The sequence below is a fragment of the Pongo abelii genome, chromosome 10 (genome assembly GCF_028885655.2).
Source record: "Pongo abelii isolate AG06213 chromosome 10, NHGRI_mPonAbe1-v2.0_pri, whole genome shotgun sequence".
Lineage (NCBI taxonomy): Eukaryota > Metazoa > Chordata > Mammalia > Primates > Hominidae > Pongo > Pongo abelii.
Window position 1 is genome coordinate 119,395,043 of NC_071995.2, and position 20,307 is coordinate 119,415,349.

Consider the following 20,307-nt stretch of genomic DNA (forward strand, 5'->3'; position numbering starts at 1 on the left):
GGCCATGTCTCTGAATCCGGCTAGGCAGAAGAGTACTAACTCGCAAGATATCCAGGAACTCTTGTTGTCTTGTGCAGAAGAGGGAAATTGAGACATGATGTGGTTAAAAAGCCAAAATCACGGGGCCAATTCCTGCACACTTTGTTGAGTGTAAGAATCACTTGGTTTAAGTTTTAAAATGAAGATTCCTGGGTCCCCAACTACCAGAGATTTTGATCTGAACTATATCTCTTTAATCTCTATTTAAACAAATTTCTCTGGCGATTCTCATGCAAAAGATTTGCAGACCATTCTTGAGAAACATTCTAGACTACTCTGAAAAATAAACATAGGACAGACTTCTTTGTTCTGTCCGTTTTATGAACCTAGGAAGCTCATAAATGGGAACGAAAGCTCTGGTATCCACTTAGCAAGCCAGAACCACCACTAACACTTGGTCTCCTGCTGACCCAAAGCTACATTCCTAGCTCCAGGTGGCATGTCATGGGTGTTTTACTTCAGCCCCAGATTTTCAGTCTTTTTTTAATGGCAAGGGTAATGTAGACCGTCTTGTGCAAAATAAAGAACGGACGTTGTTGAGTTTTGCTTGGATTACTGTATGTTTCTGCTTTCATTCCATTTTAAATGTATGTTTCCTGTAAATATTTCACGAGGAGAAAGCACCAATAGAAGAAACTATTTTGAAATGAAAATTCTCTTCCTGGTTTAATATAGCCTGACAGATGGACACCTAACCGCTTTCGTTTGGGAAGTACTGCGCTGGGATTTCTGTTTCTTTCTCTTTTATTTTAAGAATGGTAGAAGGTCCTTGTTGGTATAGTGATGAGAAAAAAAAAAAAGGAATGATACAAGGGCGAAATGATTCATCCATGTATTCATAATTCTCATGTCTTTGTTAAAAGAAATTAAGTGGCTGGGTGCAGTGGCTCACGCCTGTAATCCCAACACTTTGGGAGCCTGAGGCGGGCGGATTGCATGAGATCAGAAGTTCGAGACCAGCATGGCTAACACGGAGAAACCCTGTCTCTACTAAAATACAAAAATCAGCCAGGCATGGTGGTGCACACCTGTAGTCCCAGCTATTCAGGAGGTTGAAGAAGGATAATCACTTCAACCCAGGAGTCACAGGTTGCAGTGAGCTGAGATTGCACCACTGCACTCAAGCCTGGGTGACAGAGCCAGACTCCGTCTCAAAAATAAATAAATTAATTAATTAATAAAGTCTCATCAAAGAATCTTATATCTTCCATATCTAGTTATATAAAAGAATGGATCTCAGGATTTAGGGCTGTTCCTTCTGCACATCAGATTAAGTATCCAGACCAACAGTATTTCACTGTTCTCTTATTTCATATGATTTGTGGAGGAAAACCTGTAAAAAGTGAAATAGGACAAGGACTGTTGGAAGGCATTTTTTTTTTTTTTGAGGTGGCGTCTTGCTCTGTTGCCCAGACTGGAGTGCAGTGGCACGACCTCTGCTCACTGCAACCTCTGTCTCCTGGGTTCAAGCGATCCTCCTGCCTCAGCCTCCCTAGTAGCTGGGATTACAGGCATGTGCCACCATGCCAGGCTAATTTTTGTATTTTTAGTAGAGACGGGGTTTCGCTATATTGGCCAGGCTGGTCATGAACTCCTGACTTCAGGTAATCCACCTGCCTTAGCCTCCCAAAGTGCTGAGCCACCACGCCCGGCGCTAATTTTTGTATTTTTAGTAGAGATGGGGTTTCACCATTTTGGCCAGGCTGGTCTTATTTACTTATTTATTCATTCATTCTTTATTTTGAAACAGGATCTCACTTTGTCACCCAGGGTGGAGTGCAGTGGCACAATCATAGCTCACTTCTCACCCTCCCAGGCTCAAGCCATCCTCCCACCCCAACCTCCTGAATAGCTGGGACTACAGGTGTGCACCACCACACCGGGCTGATTTTTGTATTTTTTGTTGAGACAGAGTTTTGCCATGTTGCCCTGAATAGTCTTGAACTCCTGGGCTTGGGCAATCTGCCTACCTCAATCTCCAAAAGTGCTGGGATTATAGGCGTGAGCCACCGCACCTGGCCCTGGTCATTTCCTTAATAGCATGTCTGTGTGATCTTTTGAATCTCAAACTACTATGGTTGGAAGGGAATCATTTGTAATTTTCCAAAGTACAAATAGGTGTGGTATGATTCCCAAAGTCTTAGTGTCTGTATCTGTAAACCATATGTTTTTGTTTTTTGTTTTTTAATTTTTAGTAGAGAATGGGTTTCACTATGTTGTTCAAGCTGGTCTCAAACTCCTAACATCAAGTGATCCTCCTGCCTCAGCCTCCCAGAATGTTGGGATTGAGCCACCTTGCCTGGCCACATACATGATTTTCCTTTTTTTTTTTTTTGTTTGAGACAGAGTCTCGCTCTGTCACCCAAGCTGGAGTGCAGTGGCCCAATCTCAGCTCACTGCAACCTTCGCCTCTCAGGTTCAAGCGATTGTCCTCCCTCAACCTCCCAAGTAGCTGGGACTACAGGTGTGTGCCACCACGCCCGGCTAATTGTTGTATTTTTAAGAGAGACGGGGTTTCACTATATTGGTCAGGCTGGTCTCAAAATCCTGACCTTGTGATCTGCCTGCCTCAGCCTCCCAAAAAGTGCTAGGATTACAGGTATGAACCACCGCACCTGACCTATATACATGATTTTCTTTCTTTCTTTTCTTTTCTTTTTTTTTTTTTTGAGATGGAGTCTCCCTCTGTTGCCCAGGCTGGAATACAGTGGCGCAGTCTTGGCTCACTGCAACCTGTGCCTCCTGGGTTCAAGTGATTCTCCTGCCTCAGCCTCCTCAGTAGCTGGGATTACAGGCACGCACCACCACGCCTGGCTAATTTTTTTGTATTTTTAGTAGAGATGGGGTTTCACTCTGTTGGTCAGTCTGGGCTTGAACTCCTGACCTGTTGATCCACCTGGCTCGGCCTCCCAAAGTGCTGGGGTTACAGATGTGAGCCACCGCGCCCAGCCCCACATGCATGATTTTCTAAATCTCACTGTCTGTATCTGTAAAATGAGGAACTGCTTGTCTCATAGGTAAGAACATCACTTGTTAGCGATGTGATAATAGGCAAATTATCTGAACTTTTGGAGTCCATTTTCTCATCTTTAAATTGTATTTATTTAGAGACAGAGTCTCGTTGTGTTACCCAGGCTGGATTCATACTCTTGGGCTCAAGTGATCATCCTTCCTCAGCCTCCTGAGTAGCTGGGACTACAGGCACACTTAGTCTAAAATTTGTTACTGAGAAGATTACACGTGATAATGTTAACAGCTGTTAAATACAATTTATAGGAGCCCATTGGTTTGCGCTGAGCTTCAGCACAGTAGACCAAACCAAAACAGAGTTACTCAAGGTGAAGTTCTACCCAACCACGCCTAAACTAAGTTGTTTATCTGACCTTCTGAGAAATCATCAAATCCCCAAACTGGTCAGTTTTACCCCACATAACGAAGTCCATTCTGCTTAAACCTTTATAAGAAAAGTAATTTTGAAATGACTAATCTGCTTTTTGTTCTCTGTTTCTGCTTTTTAAAAAAAATTTTAGACAGGGTCTCCCTCTCTGTCACTCATACTGGAGTGCATTGGCATGATCATATCTCACTGCAACCTCCAACTGCCGGGCTCAGGTGATCCTCCCACCTCAGTTTCCTGAGTAGCTAGAACTACAGGTGTACAGCCACAGCCACTATGCTTGGCTAATTTTTTTTTTCTTTCTTTCTTTTAAATTAAAGTTAGTTTTATTCAAACTATTTTATTCAGAGCCCAGCTAATTCTTGTACTTTTAATAGGGTCGGGATTTTGCTATGTTGGCCAGGCTGGTCTTGAACTCCTGGCCTCAAGTGATCTGCCCCACTCAGACTCCCAAAGGGCTGGAATTACAGGTGTCAGCCACCACGCCCGGCTGCCCAACTAATTTTTTAAAAAATATTTTTATTCTTTAGAGACATGGATCTCGCTATATTCCCCAGGCTGGTCTGGGACTCCTGGCCTCCAAGGATCCTTCCACCTCTGCCTCCCAGTGTTGGGATTACACGCATGAACCACTGCCTGCGGCCTGTTTCCGCCTCTGTCTCCTGAGTAATGGGGACCACAGGTGCGCACCGCCACCCCAGGCTAAAGAAATAAAGTGATGTACTGTATGAAGAAGTGCCGTAAAGTGATATTAAATGTAAGGTATTGTCATTATTAACGTTATTATTATTATTCCTAATATGAGATAGACTAAGGGCCATAAATCAATTGGTATTAACGCTAGAATAAGAACCATAAATTGGCCGGGCGCGGTGGCTCACGCCTGTAATCCCAGCACTTTGGGAGGCCGAGGTGGGCGGATCACGAGGTCAGGAGATCGAGACCATCCTGGCTAACACGGTGAAACCGTGTCTCTACTAAAAATACAAAAAATTAGCCGGGCGTGGTGGCGGGCCCCTATAGTCCCAGCTACTCGGGAGGCTGAGGCAAGAGAATAGCGTGAACCCGGGAGGCGGAGCTTGCAGTCAGCCGAGATCGCGCCACTGCACTCTAGCCTGGGCGACAGACCGGGACTCCGTCTCAAAAAAAAAAAAAAAAAAACATAAATCAAAGGAGTCTATAAAGGAGTTCCACAGGTATTCCAATGTTTGGCTACATTATTATTAGTGCATATTATTATTGTTACTGTATTTTTAGTGTACTAAGTGAAAAACCTGGACTTGGAGCAACTGCAAGTCCCATTATTTTGAATGCCCTCACAGTGGGGTTGGGGCGGAGGTGGGGGAGGAAAAAAAAAACAAAAAAACAAAAAAACAAAAAAACGAGACCCGGATGTAGGCAAAAACTACATTTCCCAGAATACCTCCCCCCTCCCCCCTCCACTATATATACAGTCCATCCGGGTTCTTTGAGATGCTGTTTGGCGACTCGTCGCCATTCCCGGAGCAGCTCGGCTTCGGCCCAGGGGCGAGTGTCCGTCGCTGTGTCGGAGACACTTGTCCCCGACACCAAGATAGCCAGCCCTCTCCCCTGCCTCGCGGCAGGAGAGCGTGTCCGGCCGGCCGGCCGGCGGGGCTCGCGCACCCTCCCTCGTCTCCCCTTCCCCCGCAGCCTCCGCCCCGCCAGGCCCGGCCCGGACTCCCGAGCCCCGGCCTCCTCGTCCTCGGTCGCCGCTGCCGCCGGGCTTTACAGCCCGGTCCGCCGCTTCTCTTCCTAGTTTGAGAAGCCAAGGAAGGAAACAGGGAAAAATGTCGCCATGAAGGCCGAGAACCGCTGCCGCCGCCGACCCCCGCCGGCCCTGAACGCCATGAGCCTGGGTCCCCGCCGCGCCCGCTCCGCTCCGACCGCCGTCGCCGCCGAGGCCCCCGTTGATGCCGCTGAGCTCCCCCAACGCCGCCGCCACCGCCTCCGACATGGACAAGAACAGCGGCTCCAACAGCTCCTCCGCCTCTTCGGGCAGCAGCAAAGGGCAACAGCCGCCCCGCTCCGCCTCGGCGGGGCCAGCCGGCGAGTCTAAACCCAAGAGCGGTAAGGGCGGGCCTGCGGCAGTGGGCGGGGGCGACTGCCCCTGCTGCTGGGGAAAGTCGTTGCTCTCTTGTCGGCTGGATTACTCGGGGACAGGCTCCACTTTCTTTTATAGCTCCTACCTGCCCTTTTCCATGGCTCTCATTATTTACAGTTATATTAATGAGCGCTGTGCTGCGTGGTTTACGTGGATCATTTACATTAATACTCAAAACTGCTCGATTAAGCAGGTGCTGTTCTTATCCCCATTTTACATATGAGGAGAAAGGGTAAGGTCACCCAGCTAGTATTTGGCTCACAGCAGGCCTTAAGACCTGGTTTGTGTGACTCATCAGTCCACGCTCCTAAAACCACTAAGTTGTTCTACCCTGTAATGTTGAATTAACACTGGATAGTGTTCAAGTTTAGACGGGTGGGTGGGGCCCAAGGACCTTTCAAACTCAGATCTCTTATTTGATAACCTGGTTCCAGATCCATTCCTCTGTTGAAGAGGAACTCACCCTTCAGTGGCTATTCATTGTGGGGTTAAGAGCGCAGACTATGAATTCAGTCTTTTTGGGTCCCAGTTTGCCAGACCTTGAGTGAGTGCCCCGAGTTTACTTACTTGTAAAGGTAGGTGGAGGTAATATAATTAAATAAACTTAAAAAACAAATGAAAAACAAAACAAATGAACTAAGGTCTTAGGGTATCTGACGTCTATTTTGCACCAAATACACATAATGTCTATTGTGTGTTGGACTATAGGATTGTACTTTAACAGGGAAGGTTTTATTTCTGTAATCAAGTCTGTCAATATTATGACTATGATGATGATAATAGCTACCTTTAATTGAGGGCTTACTATGTGCCAAGTACTAGGTGAAGTTTTTACCTCCATTTTCACTGTGCCAGTCACTGACTTGTCTACCAGGGTGAAATTGTTCATATTTAAAGAAGGAATAAACTGAGCAGGTAGGATGTTAGGAGTTGGCAGAGGCCAGAGTCCAGTGTTCTTCATTTTATTTCAAAGTTTGTACTAATCTCTGCTCTCTTTTGTATTTCAGTTACATTAGCAGTAATAGGAAGGTGTTTTCAGCGACAGTGGGGATGTTGTGGCAGAGAGGGAAATATTCGAAGTCCCTACATGTGGAGGTCCAGTTTAAAACTTGTCAAGATTAAAAAAACTGTTAAGAGTGAGACCGGGCGCGGTGGCTCATGCCTGTAATCCGAACACTTTTGGAGGCTGAGGTGGGAGGATAGCTTGAGCCCAGGAGTTTCACACCAGCTTGGGCAAGATAGTAAGACCCTCGTCGTCATAAGAAAAAATAAAAATAAAAAATTAGCTGAGTGTGGTGGCACCCACCTGTAACCCTACCTACTCGGAAGGGTAAGGTGGGAGGATCGCTTAAGCTCAAGGAAGTTGAGGCTGCGGTGAGCTATATCAGGACACTGCATACCATCCAGCCTGGGTAACAGAGAGAGACCCCATCTGTAAAAAGTAAAAGAAAACTAAGGCTGACTTAAACCAAACAAAAAATTGTAAGGTCTACTAACTCACTCAGAGTTCACCTGCTGGATATGGCAAACCTGTTTACCTGCTGTGAGACCATTAGGAGTATGGGTTCTCGGGCCATGTCAGAAAATGGTAAGTGTGCAGACTGATTTTGCAGTTCTGCACATGCGGAGCTTTGCCATCGATCCCTCAAAAGATAGAAGGTAACCAGTCCTTTTGGTCAGTGTTGGAACTGGTTTAGAGTGGTCTGTTCAAAGCAATTGATAAGTAAGTTTATTTTTTGCACTCTATTCCCAGATGTATGTTAAAGATTTGGTTCTCCAACTGTCTGAATTCTCAATAATTTTTCTGGGGCTCCCTTTTAAGCCACTAACATATATTCATTAGTCGGTTGTAATAAATGCCTTAAGTTTATTTCTTAGCAGTAGGTGAAAGCTTGTGACAACTCAAAACAAACAGGTATTTAAGGAATTTTACTGCTATGTCCTTCCCTTTGAATATGTTGCTTAGTGGAATTAACTCTGATTACCCAACGAGATGATACAGAATTCTATAGTAGTTTGACCAAAGCAAATATTTGTCATTGTTAACATTTCAAATGGGCTGGGTGGCTATAATCCCAGCACTTTGGGAGGCTGAGGCAGGCTGATTGCTTGAGCCCAGGAGTTTGAGACCCTGTCCTACAAAAAAATAAATGAACCGGGCATGGTGGCACATACCTGTAGTCCCAGCTGTGAAGAGGCTGAGGCAGGGGAGGAGGAAGAGCACTTAAACCCAGAAGTTCAAGGTTGCAGTGAGCCATGATCACTCCACTGCACTCTAGCCTGGGTGGCAGAGCGAGAGACCCCGTCTCAAAACAAGAAAACTTCTGTAAAAACTCATGTAGGCCGGGTGTGGTGGCTCACGCCTGTAATCCAGCACTTTGGGAGGCCGAGGCAGGTGGATCATCTGAGATCAGGAGTTTGAGACCAGCCTGGCCAACGTGGTGAAGCCCCGTCTCTACTAAAAATACAAAAAATTAGTCCAGCGTGGTGGTGCACACCTGTAATCCCAGCTACTCAGGGGGCTGAGGCAGGAGAATCCCTTGAAACCGGGAGGCGGAGGTTGCAGTAAGCCAAGATTGCACCATTGCACCCCAGCCCGTCTAAAAAAACAAAAACTCATGTAAAGAACCTTTGTTAGATTTTTACAAATACACGTGTGCCTTGAGGCAGCGTTCGTTTTTTTGTTTAATGTGTGTGTTAGAAAGCTTGACCATGTTTGCCTGCCAGTGTCTGCTTTTCTGACTTCTGCTGCGCGTGTTCGCTTAGCAAGGAAGGATGGGCTTTGTAGCCAAATCCATGCTTCTTCACTAGCCATAATCCACTGCTAAGACCAGTGCTACTGCAGCAGATACTCAGGAACTCTGATGCAGTGACTTCACGGTGAGATGGTTGCTCTAACAAAAGGGTACACTCAAGCTCTGCATAATCCCATGAAAAGATTTCTGCAGTATCTCATAAGCTGAACACTTCAGATACTTGATTCTGCTGGGAATCATTGAAAGGACCTCTTGAATTACAGAGTACTGAGTTGAGGGGAAAGCAAGAAGCGTAAGGTGAAAAGATAGTTTGTCTATCTTTTGTCAAGCTGAAAAGAGCAAGAGTTTTCAGTATTCAAATATTTAAGTCACTTTTTTTCTCCCCCTTTTCTACCTCGTGGAAGAAAGCCCTTTGGTTTCTATTCTGTAAACTGTCATTAATGGCCATTTGCTTCCTAGCTACAATGATTAATTTCTTTGAGGTTTTGTTCCGGTGGCTGGCTTAAATTTGCCCTTCATTTGTACACAGGAAATATGTAAATTTGGCTACCAGGATTTTCTTGATCTTTCTGGCTAGAGTCACATACCACAGTTTCTTTGCCTGGGCTAATTGCCCGAACATTTATATAACATTCCTTTTCTTGATTATATTCCTACAGCTTCATTCCAGTAGTGTTAATAGGTATTTCTGAGAACATGCAGCAGTAAATATCCCGTGAATGTAGCTCAGAGGAGAGAAGGTGGGTTAGAAAGTGGGGAAAGTCATTTAGAGGGAGCAAAGAAAGAGAGGCAAGAGAGAAGGTAGGCCGTTTATGGGCAGACAGTGGACCCTGGCCAGGAACCAGGCTCTTGTCCCATCCCCCTGGACGGATAGAACTGCCAGGGAGGTTAAGGGAAGGTCAGGTATTATGAGGCAGTTATTTTGAGGTTGGTGGTATGAAGCACTGCCCTGGCATTCTTCCTGTTATTCTAGTACCAGAAACCAGATTGCTAGTGGTAATCTGCCTTGAAGAATGCCTCTGACCTGTAAATGGACCTGGAGATTTTAATGGCTTTGAAAATTGAGGTGATTTGAAGCCTTCAGTAAAACCACTTAGAGAAATTAAAAGAATTTCAGGGCCCGTTGGCTGGATTCCTTGGTTTATGTGGCTTCGTTGGAAGTCTGGTGGGTGCTCTTGACAGGAATTATTTGGATTTATTAATGATAGGCTTTCAAATCATAGTAAAACTATGTGTCAGCCACTATGGTAGGCATTTTACAGAAGTTTTCTTTCTTAATCCTCGTGATTCTATGAGGAAGTATGGTAGAATATTAGTCCTGTTTCACAGATAAGAAAATAGAGGCTTAGCAGTGTTAAGAGTGATTTGTCCAAGTAAATTTTTATGAAGTCCTAGGCGGTATTTTTCAATAAGCTTTGAATAATCACACTTAGCAAGCAGATAACTTACTGGCATGTGCATCATTCCTGATACCACCTCTCTCTTCCTTTCATTCAGAATTACTAATTTCAGCTGGATTCAATTTGTTGTCAGTTGATTCTGTAGTAAGGCCATATGTTGCCCCTCTGGAGGTGCTTGTCAACTACTCTGGATGATGGGTAAGCAACTTGCTTGTGATTACAGCATGAATCAGCAGCAGAAACTTGCTGACTGGTACTCTGACCTCTAGGCTGAGCCACCTGTTAGAACTAGAGCTAGAAATGAGGATGCCAAGTAATTTAACTGAAAAACTTGCGGCCCTTAATTTGGTAATGGGGGGAGGCTGAGATATACCTACTGCTACTTGCTGGAGACCTTTGCATTAGGGAAATGTGGAACAACTGAGAAGCTGGGTTAAGTTTTTAAGTTATTTGTTGACTCTGGATCCTGAGTTTAGTGGTCTTGTCCATTTTGGAATGTGTCTTGACAGTAGTTCTTGGCAGTTGTTCTCAGTGGTGACTGCATCAGAATCTCCTCAGGAACTTTTTTTTTTTTTTTTTTTTTCTCAAGACAGAGTCTTGCTCTGTCACCCAGGCTGGAGTTCAGTGGCACGATCTCAGCTCACTTTAAACTCTGCCTTCCAGGTTTAAGCAATTCTTCTGCCTCAGCCTCCTGAGTAGCGGGATTACAGGTGTCCACCACCACACCGGCCTAATTTTTGTATTTTTAGTAGAGATGGGGTTTCACCATGTTGGCCAGGCTGGTCTCAAACTCCTGACCTCGTGAGGAACTTTAAAAAAAAAAATTAGGGGTGTGTGAGACCCCTTCCTAGGAATTTTTTTTTTTTTTTTTTGGTAGAGATGGGGGTCTCACCATGTTGCCCAGGCTGGTCTCAAATTGCTGACTTCAAGTGACCCTCCCACACTGCTGGGGTTACAGGCATAAGCTGCTGTGCCTGGCCTTTTTCTGATTCTTTAAGCCTAGATTGGACCCATGGGTCCTGGGCATTCATAATTTAAAAAGTCTGTGCAAGTGATTCTGGTGTGCAGCCAGGATTGAGAACCACCACTCTGAGATTTAAAACTTAACCCATAGTTCCTTCTCCCAGGAACTTGAAATTTTTTCTGTTTCCAAAATCTAAAGTGGATCATCTTATCACTCCTGTTCTACCCTCGAGTTTTTCCCGTGTATATCCTGGCAAGTTGTCCACAAAACATTTCAAAAATAATGCTCTGAATTTTATCTCTGGGTCCCAGGCCTGATGGTACCTTCAACCTTTAGCGGCCTGTTGCCTGGGTCTAGAGATAACCAGTCTCTCACTTGACATGTCTGTCTTCATACCCTTAGGTAAATGGAAGATAAGAGAAGTGAGTTGATTTTGGCAACTAAAATCACTAATCATGATGTGGTCAGTTGTTATGTGTTTTGGAAATGAGCAGTTTACTGTCTATCAGTGAGCATTTCTGTAAGCATTATGAAACTGTTTCCTTGCCAGTGTGGTAATAAGTGAAGAAATGAAGACAGCCTTCTTGCTGAGTGCCAGTTTACTTTCTTTCTTTTTTTGAGACAGAGTTTTGCTCTTGTTGCCCGGGCTGGAGTGCAGTGGTGCAATCTCGGCTTCACCACAACCTCCACCTCCCGGGTTCAAGCTATTCTCCTGCCTCAGCCCCCTGAGTAGCTGGGATTACAAGCATGCGCCACCATGCCCAGCTAATTTTTTGTATTTTTAGTAAAGATGGGGTTTCTCCATGTTGGTCAGGCTGGTCTTGAACTCCCGACCTCAGGTGATCCACCCGCCTTGGCCTCCCAAAGCGTTGGGATTATAGGCATGAGCCACTGCATCTGGCCAGTTTACTTTCTTAATAAGCCCTTGCCATGTAGAATCTGGCTTTACCTAAATCTATGCAAACTGTAAGGTGCATCTTGAAAGCAGCAGTTAGGGTCAAACAGGTAGGGTCCAGGATCATCTGAAACAGTCTTGGTTAATGAGGTTGGGGGATATGTGTTTTCTTTGTATACCTATCCTCATAGAATCTCCTTTCCTTGAGGTGATGTGAAATGGAGTTAAGGAAAGCAAAGCAAGAGAATGTGGCTGAGTTAGCTGGGGTTCTGCATCCCCTGAGTTTTCCTTTTTTTTTTTTTTTTGAGACAGAGTCTCGCTCTGTCGCCCAGGCTGGAATGCAATGGCGTGATCTCTGCTCACTGCAAGCCCCGTCTTCTGGGTTCATGCCATTCTCCTGCCTCAGCCTCCCTAGCAGCTGGGACTACAGGCGCCCACCACCACGCCTGGCTAATTTTTTGTATTTTTAAATTTTTTGTATTTTTAGTAGAGATGGGGTTTCACCATGTTAAGCAGGATGGTCTCTATCTCCTGACTTTGTGATCCACCTGTCTTGGCCTCCCAAAGTGCTGGGATTACAGGCATGAGCCATCGTGCCTGGTTTTTTTTTTTTTTTTAGAGACAAGCTCTCGCTCTGTCATTTAGGCTGGCATGCAGTGGTGCAAACTTAACTGACTGAAACCTTGAACTCCTTGGCTTAAGAGATCCTTGAACTCTTGAACCACTGTGCCTGGTTTATCTTTTTCTTTTTTTTTTTTCCTGTGAGACGGAGTCTCACTCTGTCGCCCAGGCTCGAGTGCACTGGCGCAATCTTGGCTCACTGCAAGCTCCGCCTCCCAGGTTCACACCATTCTCCTGTCTCAGCCTCCTGAGTAGCTGGGACTACAGGCTCCCACCACCATGCCCGGGTAATTTTTTGTATTTTTAGTAGAGACGGAGTTTCACCATGTTAGCCAGGATGGTCTTGATCTCCTGACCTTGTGATCCGCCCGTCTCAGCCTCCCAAAGTACTGGGATTACAGGTGTGAGTCGCCGTGCCTGGCCTTTTTCTTTTTTTGAGACAGAGGCTCACTCTGTAGCCCGGGGTGGAGAGCAGTGGTGCCGTCATCCTTGAACTCTTGAACCACTATGCCTGGTTTATCTTTTTCTTTTTTTGAGACAGATGCTCACTCTGTAGCCCAGGGTGGAGAGCAGTGGTGCCATCATAGCACACTGCAGCCTCAACCTTGGCTTAAGCAGTCCTTCCAACTCAGCCTCTCAGCTAGGACTGCAGATGTGTCCCACCACATTGAGCTAATTTTTAAATTTTTTGTAGAGATGGGGTCTTGCTATGTAGCCCAGGCTGGTCTCAAACTCATGGACTCAAGTGATCCTCCTGGTTTGGCTTCCTAAAGTGTTGAGATAACCGGCATGAGCCACCAAATCCAGTGCTGAAACTTTGCTTTCTAATTGTTACTATTAGTGCCATGTTTGACACTAACTGTTGCTAACTGAAGTAATAGGTGAAAGTTTAGTTTTTAAGTTCTAACTTTGTTTTTTGAGACAGAGTCTCACTCTGCTACCCAGGCTGGAGTTCAGTGGCATGATTTCAGCTCACTGCAACTTCTGCCTCCCGGGTTTAAGTGATTCTCATGCCTTAGCTTCCCAAGTAGCTGGGATTACAGGCGTGTGGCACCACACCCGGCTAATTTTTGTATTTTTAGTAAAGATGGGGCTTCACCATGTTGGCCAGGCTGGTCTCGAACTTCTGGCCTCATGTGATCTGCCTGCCTTGGCCTCCCAAAGTGCTGGGATTACAGGCATGAGCCACCATGCCAGGCCTTAAATTGTAACTAAGGTAAGGGTCACTGTCCGTAAGCAGAATTTAAGGGTAACTGGTAGGGGTGAACCTAGCCTGTTTCTGTGACTGTTCTGTTTACATTGCTGCCATTTCACATGGTTTAGATTGACTCCCAGGTTTTAGGTGGTCAGGTTTGGAGAGAATGACATCTCATTTATTCAGTGAGGTTGACAGACTATGGGCGTGAAGTGGTTGCTTTCAAAATTTGGTCTCTGATTTATTAACTTACGTTTTCTTCTTTCTGAGGCATTGTTTAACCTTGAATTTATTTAGCCTGCTATAAAAAGCTGGTGATTATACTTACCAAGAAATAATTTTTTCTAAGTTTAAAAAATTACTCAGATAATATTACAGGTCTGCAGACAGGTACTTTTGTATACTTATATCAGAATCATAGAGGGTGAGGCCTGAGCATAGGAATTCCATAAAAGCTCATCTGTGTGATTCGTATGAACTGGCAAGATTGAGAATCATTGTAATAAGATAAAAGTGGGGCCAGACCCCATGGCTCATGCTTATAATCCCAGCACTTTGGGAGGCTGAGGTGGGAAGGTCACCTGAGCCTGGAGAATCACCTGAGCCCAGGAGTTTGAGACCAGCCTGGGCAACATAGTGAGACCCCCGTCTGCACAAAAAAATTAAAAAATTAGGCCAGGCCTGGTGGCTCACGCGTGTAATCTCAGCACCGTGGGAGGCTGAGGCTGGTGGATCGCTTGAGCTCAGGAGTATGAGACCAGTCTGGGCAACATGGCAAAACCCCGTCTCTATCAAAAATATAAAAATAAGCCAAGAATGGTGTATATGCCTGGAGTCCCAGCTACTTGGGGGGCTGAGGCAGGAAGATTGCTTGAACCCAGGAGATTGAGGCTGCAGTAAGCCGAGATCATGCCACTGCACTCCAGCCTGGGTGACAAAAGTAAGATCCTGTCTCAAAATAAATTTAAAAATTAGCTGGGTGTGGTGGTGCACACCTGCAGTCCTAGCTGGGAGGCTGAGTTGGAAAGATGCTAAGCTGAGGTTGAGGCTGCAGTGTGCTATGATGGCACCACTGCTTTCCACCCTGGGGGAAAAAAACAAGCTGGGCATGGTGGCTCATGCCTGTAATCCCAGTACTTTGGGAGGCCGAGGTGAGTGGATCACCTGAGGTCAGGAGGTCGAGACCAGCCTGGCCAATGTGGCAAAACCCCATCTCTACTAAAAATACAGAATTAGCCAGGCATGGCTCATGCCTGTAATCCTAGCTACTTGGGAGGCCAAGGCAGGAGAATTGCTGGAACCCGGGAGGTAGAGGTTGCAGTGAGCCGAGATTGCGCCACTGCACTCCAGCCTGGGCAATAGAGTGAGACTGTTTAAAACAAAAAAAAGATAAACCAGGCATGGTGGTTCATGCCTATAATCCTAACAGTTCGGAAGGCTGAGGCAGGATTTCTTGAGTCCAGGAGTTGGAAACCAATCAGGGTAACAAAGTGAGACCCCATCTCTACAAAAAAAAAAAAAAAAAAAATAGGCTGGGAGTCGTGGCTCATGCCTGTAATACCAGCACTTTGGGAGGCCAAGGAGATAAATCACTTGAGCTCTGGAGTTTGAGACCAGCCTGGGCAACAAAGGCAAACCCCGTTTCTACAAAAAACACAAAAATCAGCCGGACATGGTGGTGAGTGCCTGTAGTCTCAGCTGCTCAGGAGGCTGAAGTGGAAGGGTGGCTTGAGCCTGGGAGGTGGAGGTTGTAGTGAGCCGAGATTGTGCCACTGCACTCTAGCTTGGGTCACAGAGCAAAACCTTGTCTCTAAATAAATAAATAAAGTGCATAAATAATTATTATGTTGTTAGAGTATAAATAAATTGGCGTAACGATTCTAGAAAGCAACCTAGGAATGTGTAAATGGCTTTAATGACCATATTTTATCTGTCAATTCCACTTTTTGAGAATTTGACATAATTAATCACATATGCCTCTGTGTAAAGAGACTCCCAATGGTATTATATTAAACTAACAAAAAATTAGAAGCCACCTAAGTATACAACAATGGGGGATTGGTTACATTATTCTGTAAGTATGTGGCCAAGAAGGGTACAGCAATTAATCATGCTTTTGGAGACTAGGGATGCATAAAAATGCTCACAGAGTAGTAAGCAGAAAACAATATATCTTGTATGCTTGTCATTTTATATAAGATTTGTGGCACGTATGTAAAATGGAGATTAAAAGGAAAACAATGTTAATGGGTTAGTGCTCTGTGGGTACTGGCAACTTTAAATTATTCTACACTATTTTCAGAATTGAACATGTATTATAATTGAAGAGAAAAACAATAAACATTTTTATGTTTTATTTTTTGAGACGGAGTCTCGCTCTGTCGCCCAGGCTGGAGTGCAGTGGCGCGATCTCAGCTCACTGCAAGCTCCGCCTCCCGGGGTTCACGCCATTCTGCTGCCTCAGCCTCCCGAGTAGCTGGGACTACAGATGCCCGCCACCGTGCCTGGCTAATTTTTTTTTTTTTTTTGTATTTTTAGTAGAGACGGGGTTTCACTGTGTTAGCCAGGATGGTCTTGATCTCCCGACCTCGTGATCCGCCCACCTCGGCCTCCCAAAGTGCTGGGATTACAGACATGAGCCACCGCACCTGGCCATTTTTAAAAAGGATATAACTCAAGCTGATCCAATATGCTTTTATTTATTTAATTATTATTATTATTATTTTTTTGAGATAATCTTGCTCTTTGCACAGGCTGGAGTGCAGTGGCATGATCCCGGCTCACTGCAACGTCTGCCTCCCAGGTTCAAGCAATTCTCCTGCCTCAGCCTCCCAAGTATCTGGGATTATAGGTGCCTGCCACGATGCCCGGCTAATTTTTTGTATTTTTAATAGAGACGGGGTTTCACCATGTTGGCCAAGCTGGTCTCAAACTCCTTACCTCAGCTGATCCACCCGCCTCGGCCTCCCAAAGTGCTGGGATTACAGGCGTGAGCCATTGCGCCCAGCCCCCAGTATACTTTTAGATCTCAACTTCTTTTGTTCTGTCAATTTAACAGCTTCTGAATTTGACCTCTAGAGCTTATGTAAACACGGTTTTGCTTTTATGGCTTTTGAATATATTTGCTAAGGCCTAGGACAACCCCTTGTAGTATAGAATCTGGTTATGTTATAGTAATTTAAAAAGGAATCTCTTCTGTCCTGTTACCAGGTAAAATACTTTTCCTTAATACAGAATGGCTGTTTCATTTCCTGTAACTTTGTCTGACTGAACTTTTACAAGGACAGTGGTTAAGCTGTGTAAAGTAGAGACATTATGGATTGAGAATCCATGTGGTTTGATCTACACTGTGTTTGTTTTGAGGGAGGGGACCCATTAGGCTTCATTATTGCAAGAAAAAAACACTCTGCTATGTGTTGTCTTGCTCAAAGCACTCATGCTCTGGCCCAAACCCAGATTCCTGAAGGTGGTCAAAGGGCCTATTTACCTTTATTTTTTGCTGGGAGGTGGAGGGCAGTTGGCTAAGTGAATGTATCAACTTCTTCAGTCGTTCTTTTGTGTTTCTTGCTTTCAGATGGAAAGAACTCCAGTGGATCCAAGCGTTATAATCGCAAACGTGAACTTTCCTACCCCAAAAATGAAAGTTTTAACAACCAGTCCCGTCGCTCCAGTTCACAGAAAAGCAAGACTTTTAACAAGATGCCTCCTCAAAGGGGCGGCGGCAGCAGCAAACTCTTTAGCTCTTCTTTTAATGGTGGAAGACGAGATGAGGTATGGAATTTGAGAATGTCCTTTCTAGAGCATAAGCATGAGATTTGAACCCATCCCCCGCCCCCCAGTTTATCAGTAGTTGAGGGGAACAAGAGGTAGAGGAATAGACAATCAAAGGAGTCTTGAGTAGTTGAGAGGGGGTTAACCAGGTTTGAAACCTTGCCTCATTTTTTCCCCTGAAGGTTATGAAAATTTCTTTGGAGGAAGGAAAATTTCCTTTATGACAAATTTGGTGTTCCTTAATTTGTATGGTCTTTCTATTACCACTCTTGAATTAGAGGTACTTTTTGGAATATTTAGGTAATAAAATGACGTTAATGACATTTGCCTTTGTAACCTAGCAAAATGTAAAATGCATGTATCTATAGTCTCAAATTTTTTTAGGAGTTTCTTAGCTATGCTTTTGTAAGTGCCTAAAGACATTTATGTACAAGGGTATTATTCACTGCTTTGTTTGTAGTTGCGAAATTTGGGAAATAACCTAAATGCCTATCTACAAGAGACTGATATAGTAAATTATGTTTCATACTATGTAATTATGATAGAATAAGACAGATCCAAAAAAAATGTAGACTGAGGGAAGTAAAGGGATAGAGAGTAACAAGGAAAACAGTTTTAGAAGGTGCTTTAAGGACACCTTCTCTGAGGAGGTGGATTTTGAGAGAGACCTAAGAGAAGCAAGGTAGCACACTATATGGTTGTTTTGTTTTAAGATGGTCTTGCTCTGTTTTAAGGTGGTCTTGCTCTGGAGTACATTGGCATGATCATGGCTCACTGCAGCCTTGACCTCCTGGGCTCAAGCGATCCTCCCACCTCAGCTTTGAGTAGCTGGAAATACAGGTGCATGCCACCATGCCCAGCTATTTTTTTTCTTTTTCTTTTGTAGAGAGTGGATCTCACTATGTTGTCTAGGCTGCTCTTGAACTCCTGGCCTTAAGCGATCCTCTCATCTTGGCCTCCCAAAGTGCTGGGATTACAGGTGTGAGCCACCACACCTGGCCATGTTATATGGTTTTGAGGAATAGTGTCTTAGCCTGAGGGAATAGCACATGCAAGGGACAGGAGGTAGTATTGCTTTTATTGGTTTGAGGTGAAGCAAGTAGGCTACCATGAGTGGAGGAGGAGAGGTAGGAAATGTACCCAAAGACTAGGAAAGGGATCAGATCATGTAGGGCTTTGAAGGACTTTGGCTTTTGTTCAGAGAGATGAGAAGCCATTGAAAGGTTTAAGGGGAAAAGTAAGGTAACCTGATTTGGAGTTTTAAAGGGGAAGAGTGGAAGCAGGAAGACTAAGAGACTACAAAGATATTCTTGGTGAGAGTGATGGAAGCTTTGAAAGAGGGTGAGTGATGGAGGTGGTGAGAGACGTTAAGATTTGAGACATTACTTCCACATAGAGCCAAGGCTTTTTGTTAGATGTGGGGTCTGAGCAGAGAAAAGGATGAGTAATGTTTTTGGCAAGCCCAATTCAGGTACCTTTTGCTGGAATGGAGAACGTTCTTTCAAGAAGAGCACAAAGTTTTTTTGGGAGAGGGGAATAGGGTTGAGATAAAGAACTTCAGTTCAGAAATGTTATATGTACATTGAAATTCCTATTTGATAAACATAAGCAGAATATAAGTAGAGGTAGATAGTTAACTGTGAATCAGCAGTCAAGGAAGAGGCCCAGGTTAGAGTGCTGTCAGCATACAGTTGGTGCTTAAAGCTGTGGAACTAAGTGAGATAGATTAAGGAGGGAGTGTTCCAAAAACGGATTAGGTTCAAGAACTGAACCTCTGAGTCTGGATAAGAAACCAGCAAAAGAGAGCACGGTCAGGGCGGGAGGAAGAGAGCCGAAAGGTGTTGCAGGAAGGCGATCAGGTTTGTCAAGTGTTGCTGATAGGCTAAGAATAGGACTGAAAGTTGACCATTCGATTTGAAAATGGCATGTAGATTGGAGAGAATAGGAGGATGGGAAGAAGAAACAGCAAGTTTACACAGTACTTTTCAGTGGCTTTGCTCTAAAGGGGAGCAGAGATGTGAGGCGGTGCTTGTAGGGAATATGAGCTTGAGGGATTTTTTTTTCTTTCTTTTTTTTTTTTTTTTTGAGATGGAGTCTCGCTCTGTCCCCGCAGGCTGGAGTGCAGTGACGCGATCTTGGCTCACTGCAGCCTCCGCTCTTGGATTCACGCCATTCTCCTGCCTCAGTCTCCTGAGTAGCTGGGACTACAGGCGCCCACCACCACGCCTGGCTAATTTTTTTTGTATTTTTAGTACAGACGGGGTTTCACCGTGTTAGCCACGGTGGTCTCGATCTGCTGACCTTGTGATCCGCCCGCCTCGGCCTCCCAAAGTGCTGGGGTTATAGGCGTGAGCCACCGCTCCCGGCTGAGGGATTTTAAGATTAGGGAAATGATAGCATGTCTGTGCTTATGGGATGGTTCTGGTGAGAGGCAAAGTGATGCTGGGAAAAGGGAGAGAATTGCTGAGCAATGTCCTTGAGTCCTTGAGATCTAGTGAGAAGTGGAGCAGTTGTCTTAGGTGGGAACTCTGCCAGTTCATCCCCAGTAACAAAAGGAAGGCCTGGTGATGCAGGTGGGGTCGGAGGTAGTTGGAATTCTTTTCTGATTGTTCTAATTTTCTCAGTGGAATACATAAGGTGAACCGATTGTTCTAATTTTCTCAGTGGAATACATAAGGTGAACCAAGAGGAGGTTTGGAAGCCTGAGGAGTGAAGGAGTTGTCTGGGAAAGTGAGGGAATGAATGGACTGCAGAAGCATACTAGGATTGTAGTACTTCCAGGCACATGAGGGTCTACTGTGGTGAGGCTGGTTGCTGTGGTTGTGTTTGTTAGCCCTGTTTGTCTGCTCCAGGGCTGATGTGGAATAGGAAAAGAGTTGAATTAATCAGGGGAAGGTTTTGCCAGGTGAATACAGCAGATACATGAAGAAGTGGGTGATGGGGCCGGGCGCCGTGGCTCACAGCTCTAATCCCAGCACTTTGGGAGGCCAAGGAGGGTGGATCTCCTGAGGCCAGGAGTTTGAGACAGGCCTGGCTAACATGGCAAAACTCCGTCTCTACTAAAAATACAAAAATTAGCCGGGCGTGATGGCAGGTGCCTGTAATCCCAGTTACTTGGGAGGCTGAGGCAGGAGAATCGCTTGAACC

At 45.0% G+C, this 20,307-nt stretch overlaps 1 protein-coding gene across 7 annotated transcripts in view; it reads left to right on the forward strand.

The window, feature by feature from the left end:
- The first annotated feature begins 4,875 nt into the window (after positions 1–4,875).
- RNF10 (ring finger protein 10) overlaps positions 4,876–20,307 on the forward strand; it is a 43,069-nt gene continuing 27,637 nt past the window's right edge. For 3 of the 7 annotated variants that reach the window (XM_054528322.2, XM_054528324.2, XM_054528325.2), the window contains exons 1-2: positions 4,883–5,524; positions 16,964–17,160. In XM_054528322.2, the coding sequence (XP_054384297.1) occupies positions 5,368–5,524; positions 16,964–17,160 (354 nt within the window). In that variant the 5' untranslated portion in view covers positions 4,883–5,367. Of the gene's footprint in view, positions 5,525–9,814; positions 9,913–16,963; positions 17,161–20,307 lie in introns of those variants that run through there. The other 4 variants (XM_024256996.3, XM_063712269.1, XM_024256994.3 and 1 more) reach the window with 3 other exon arrangements.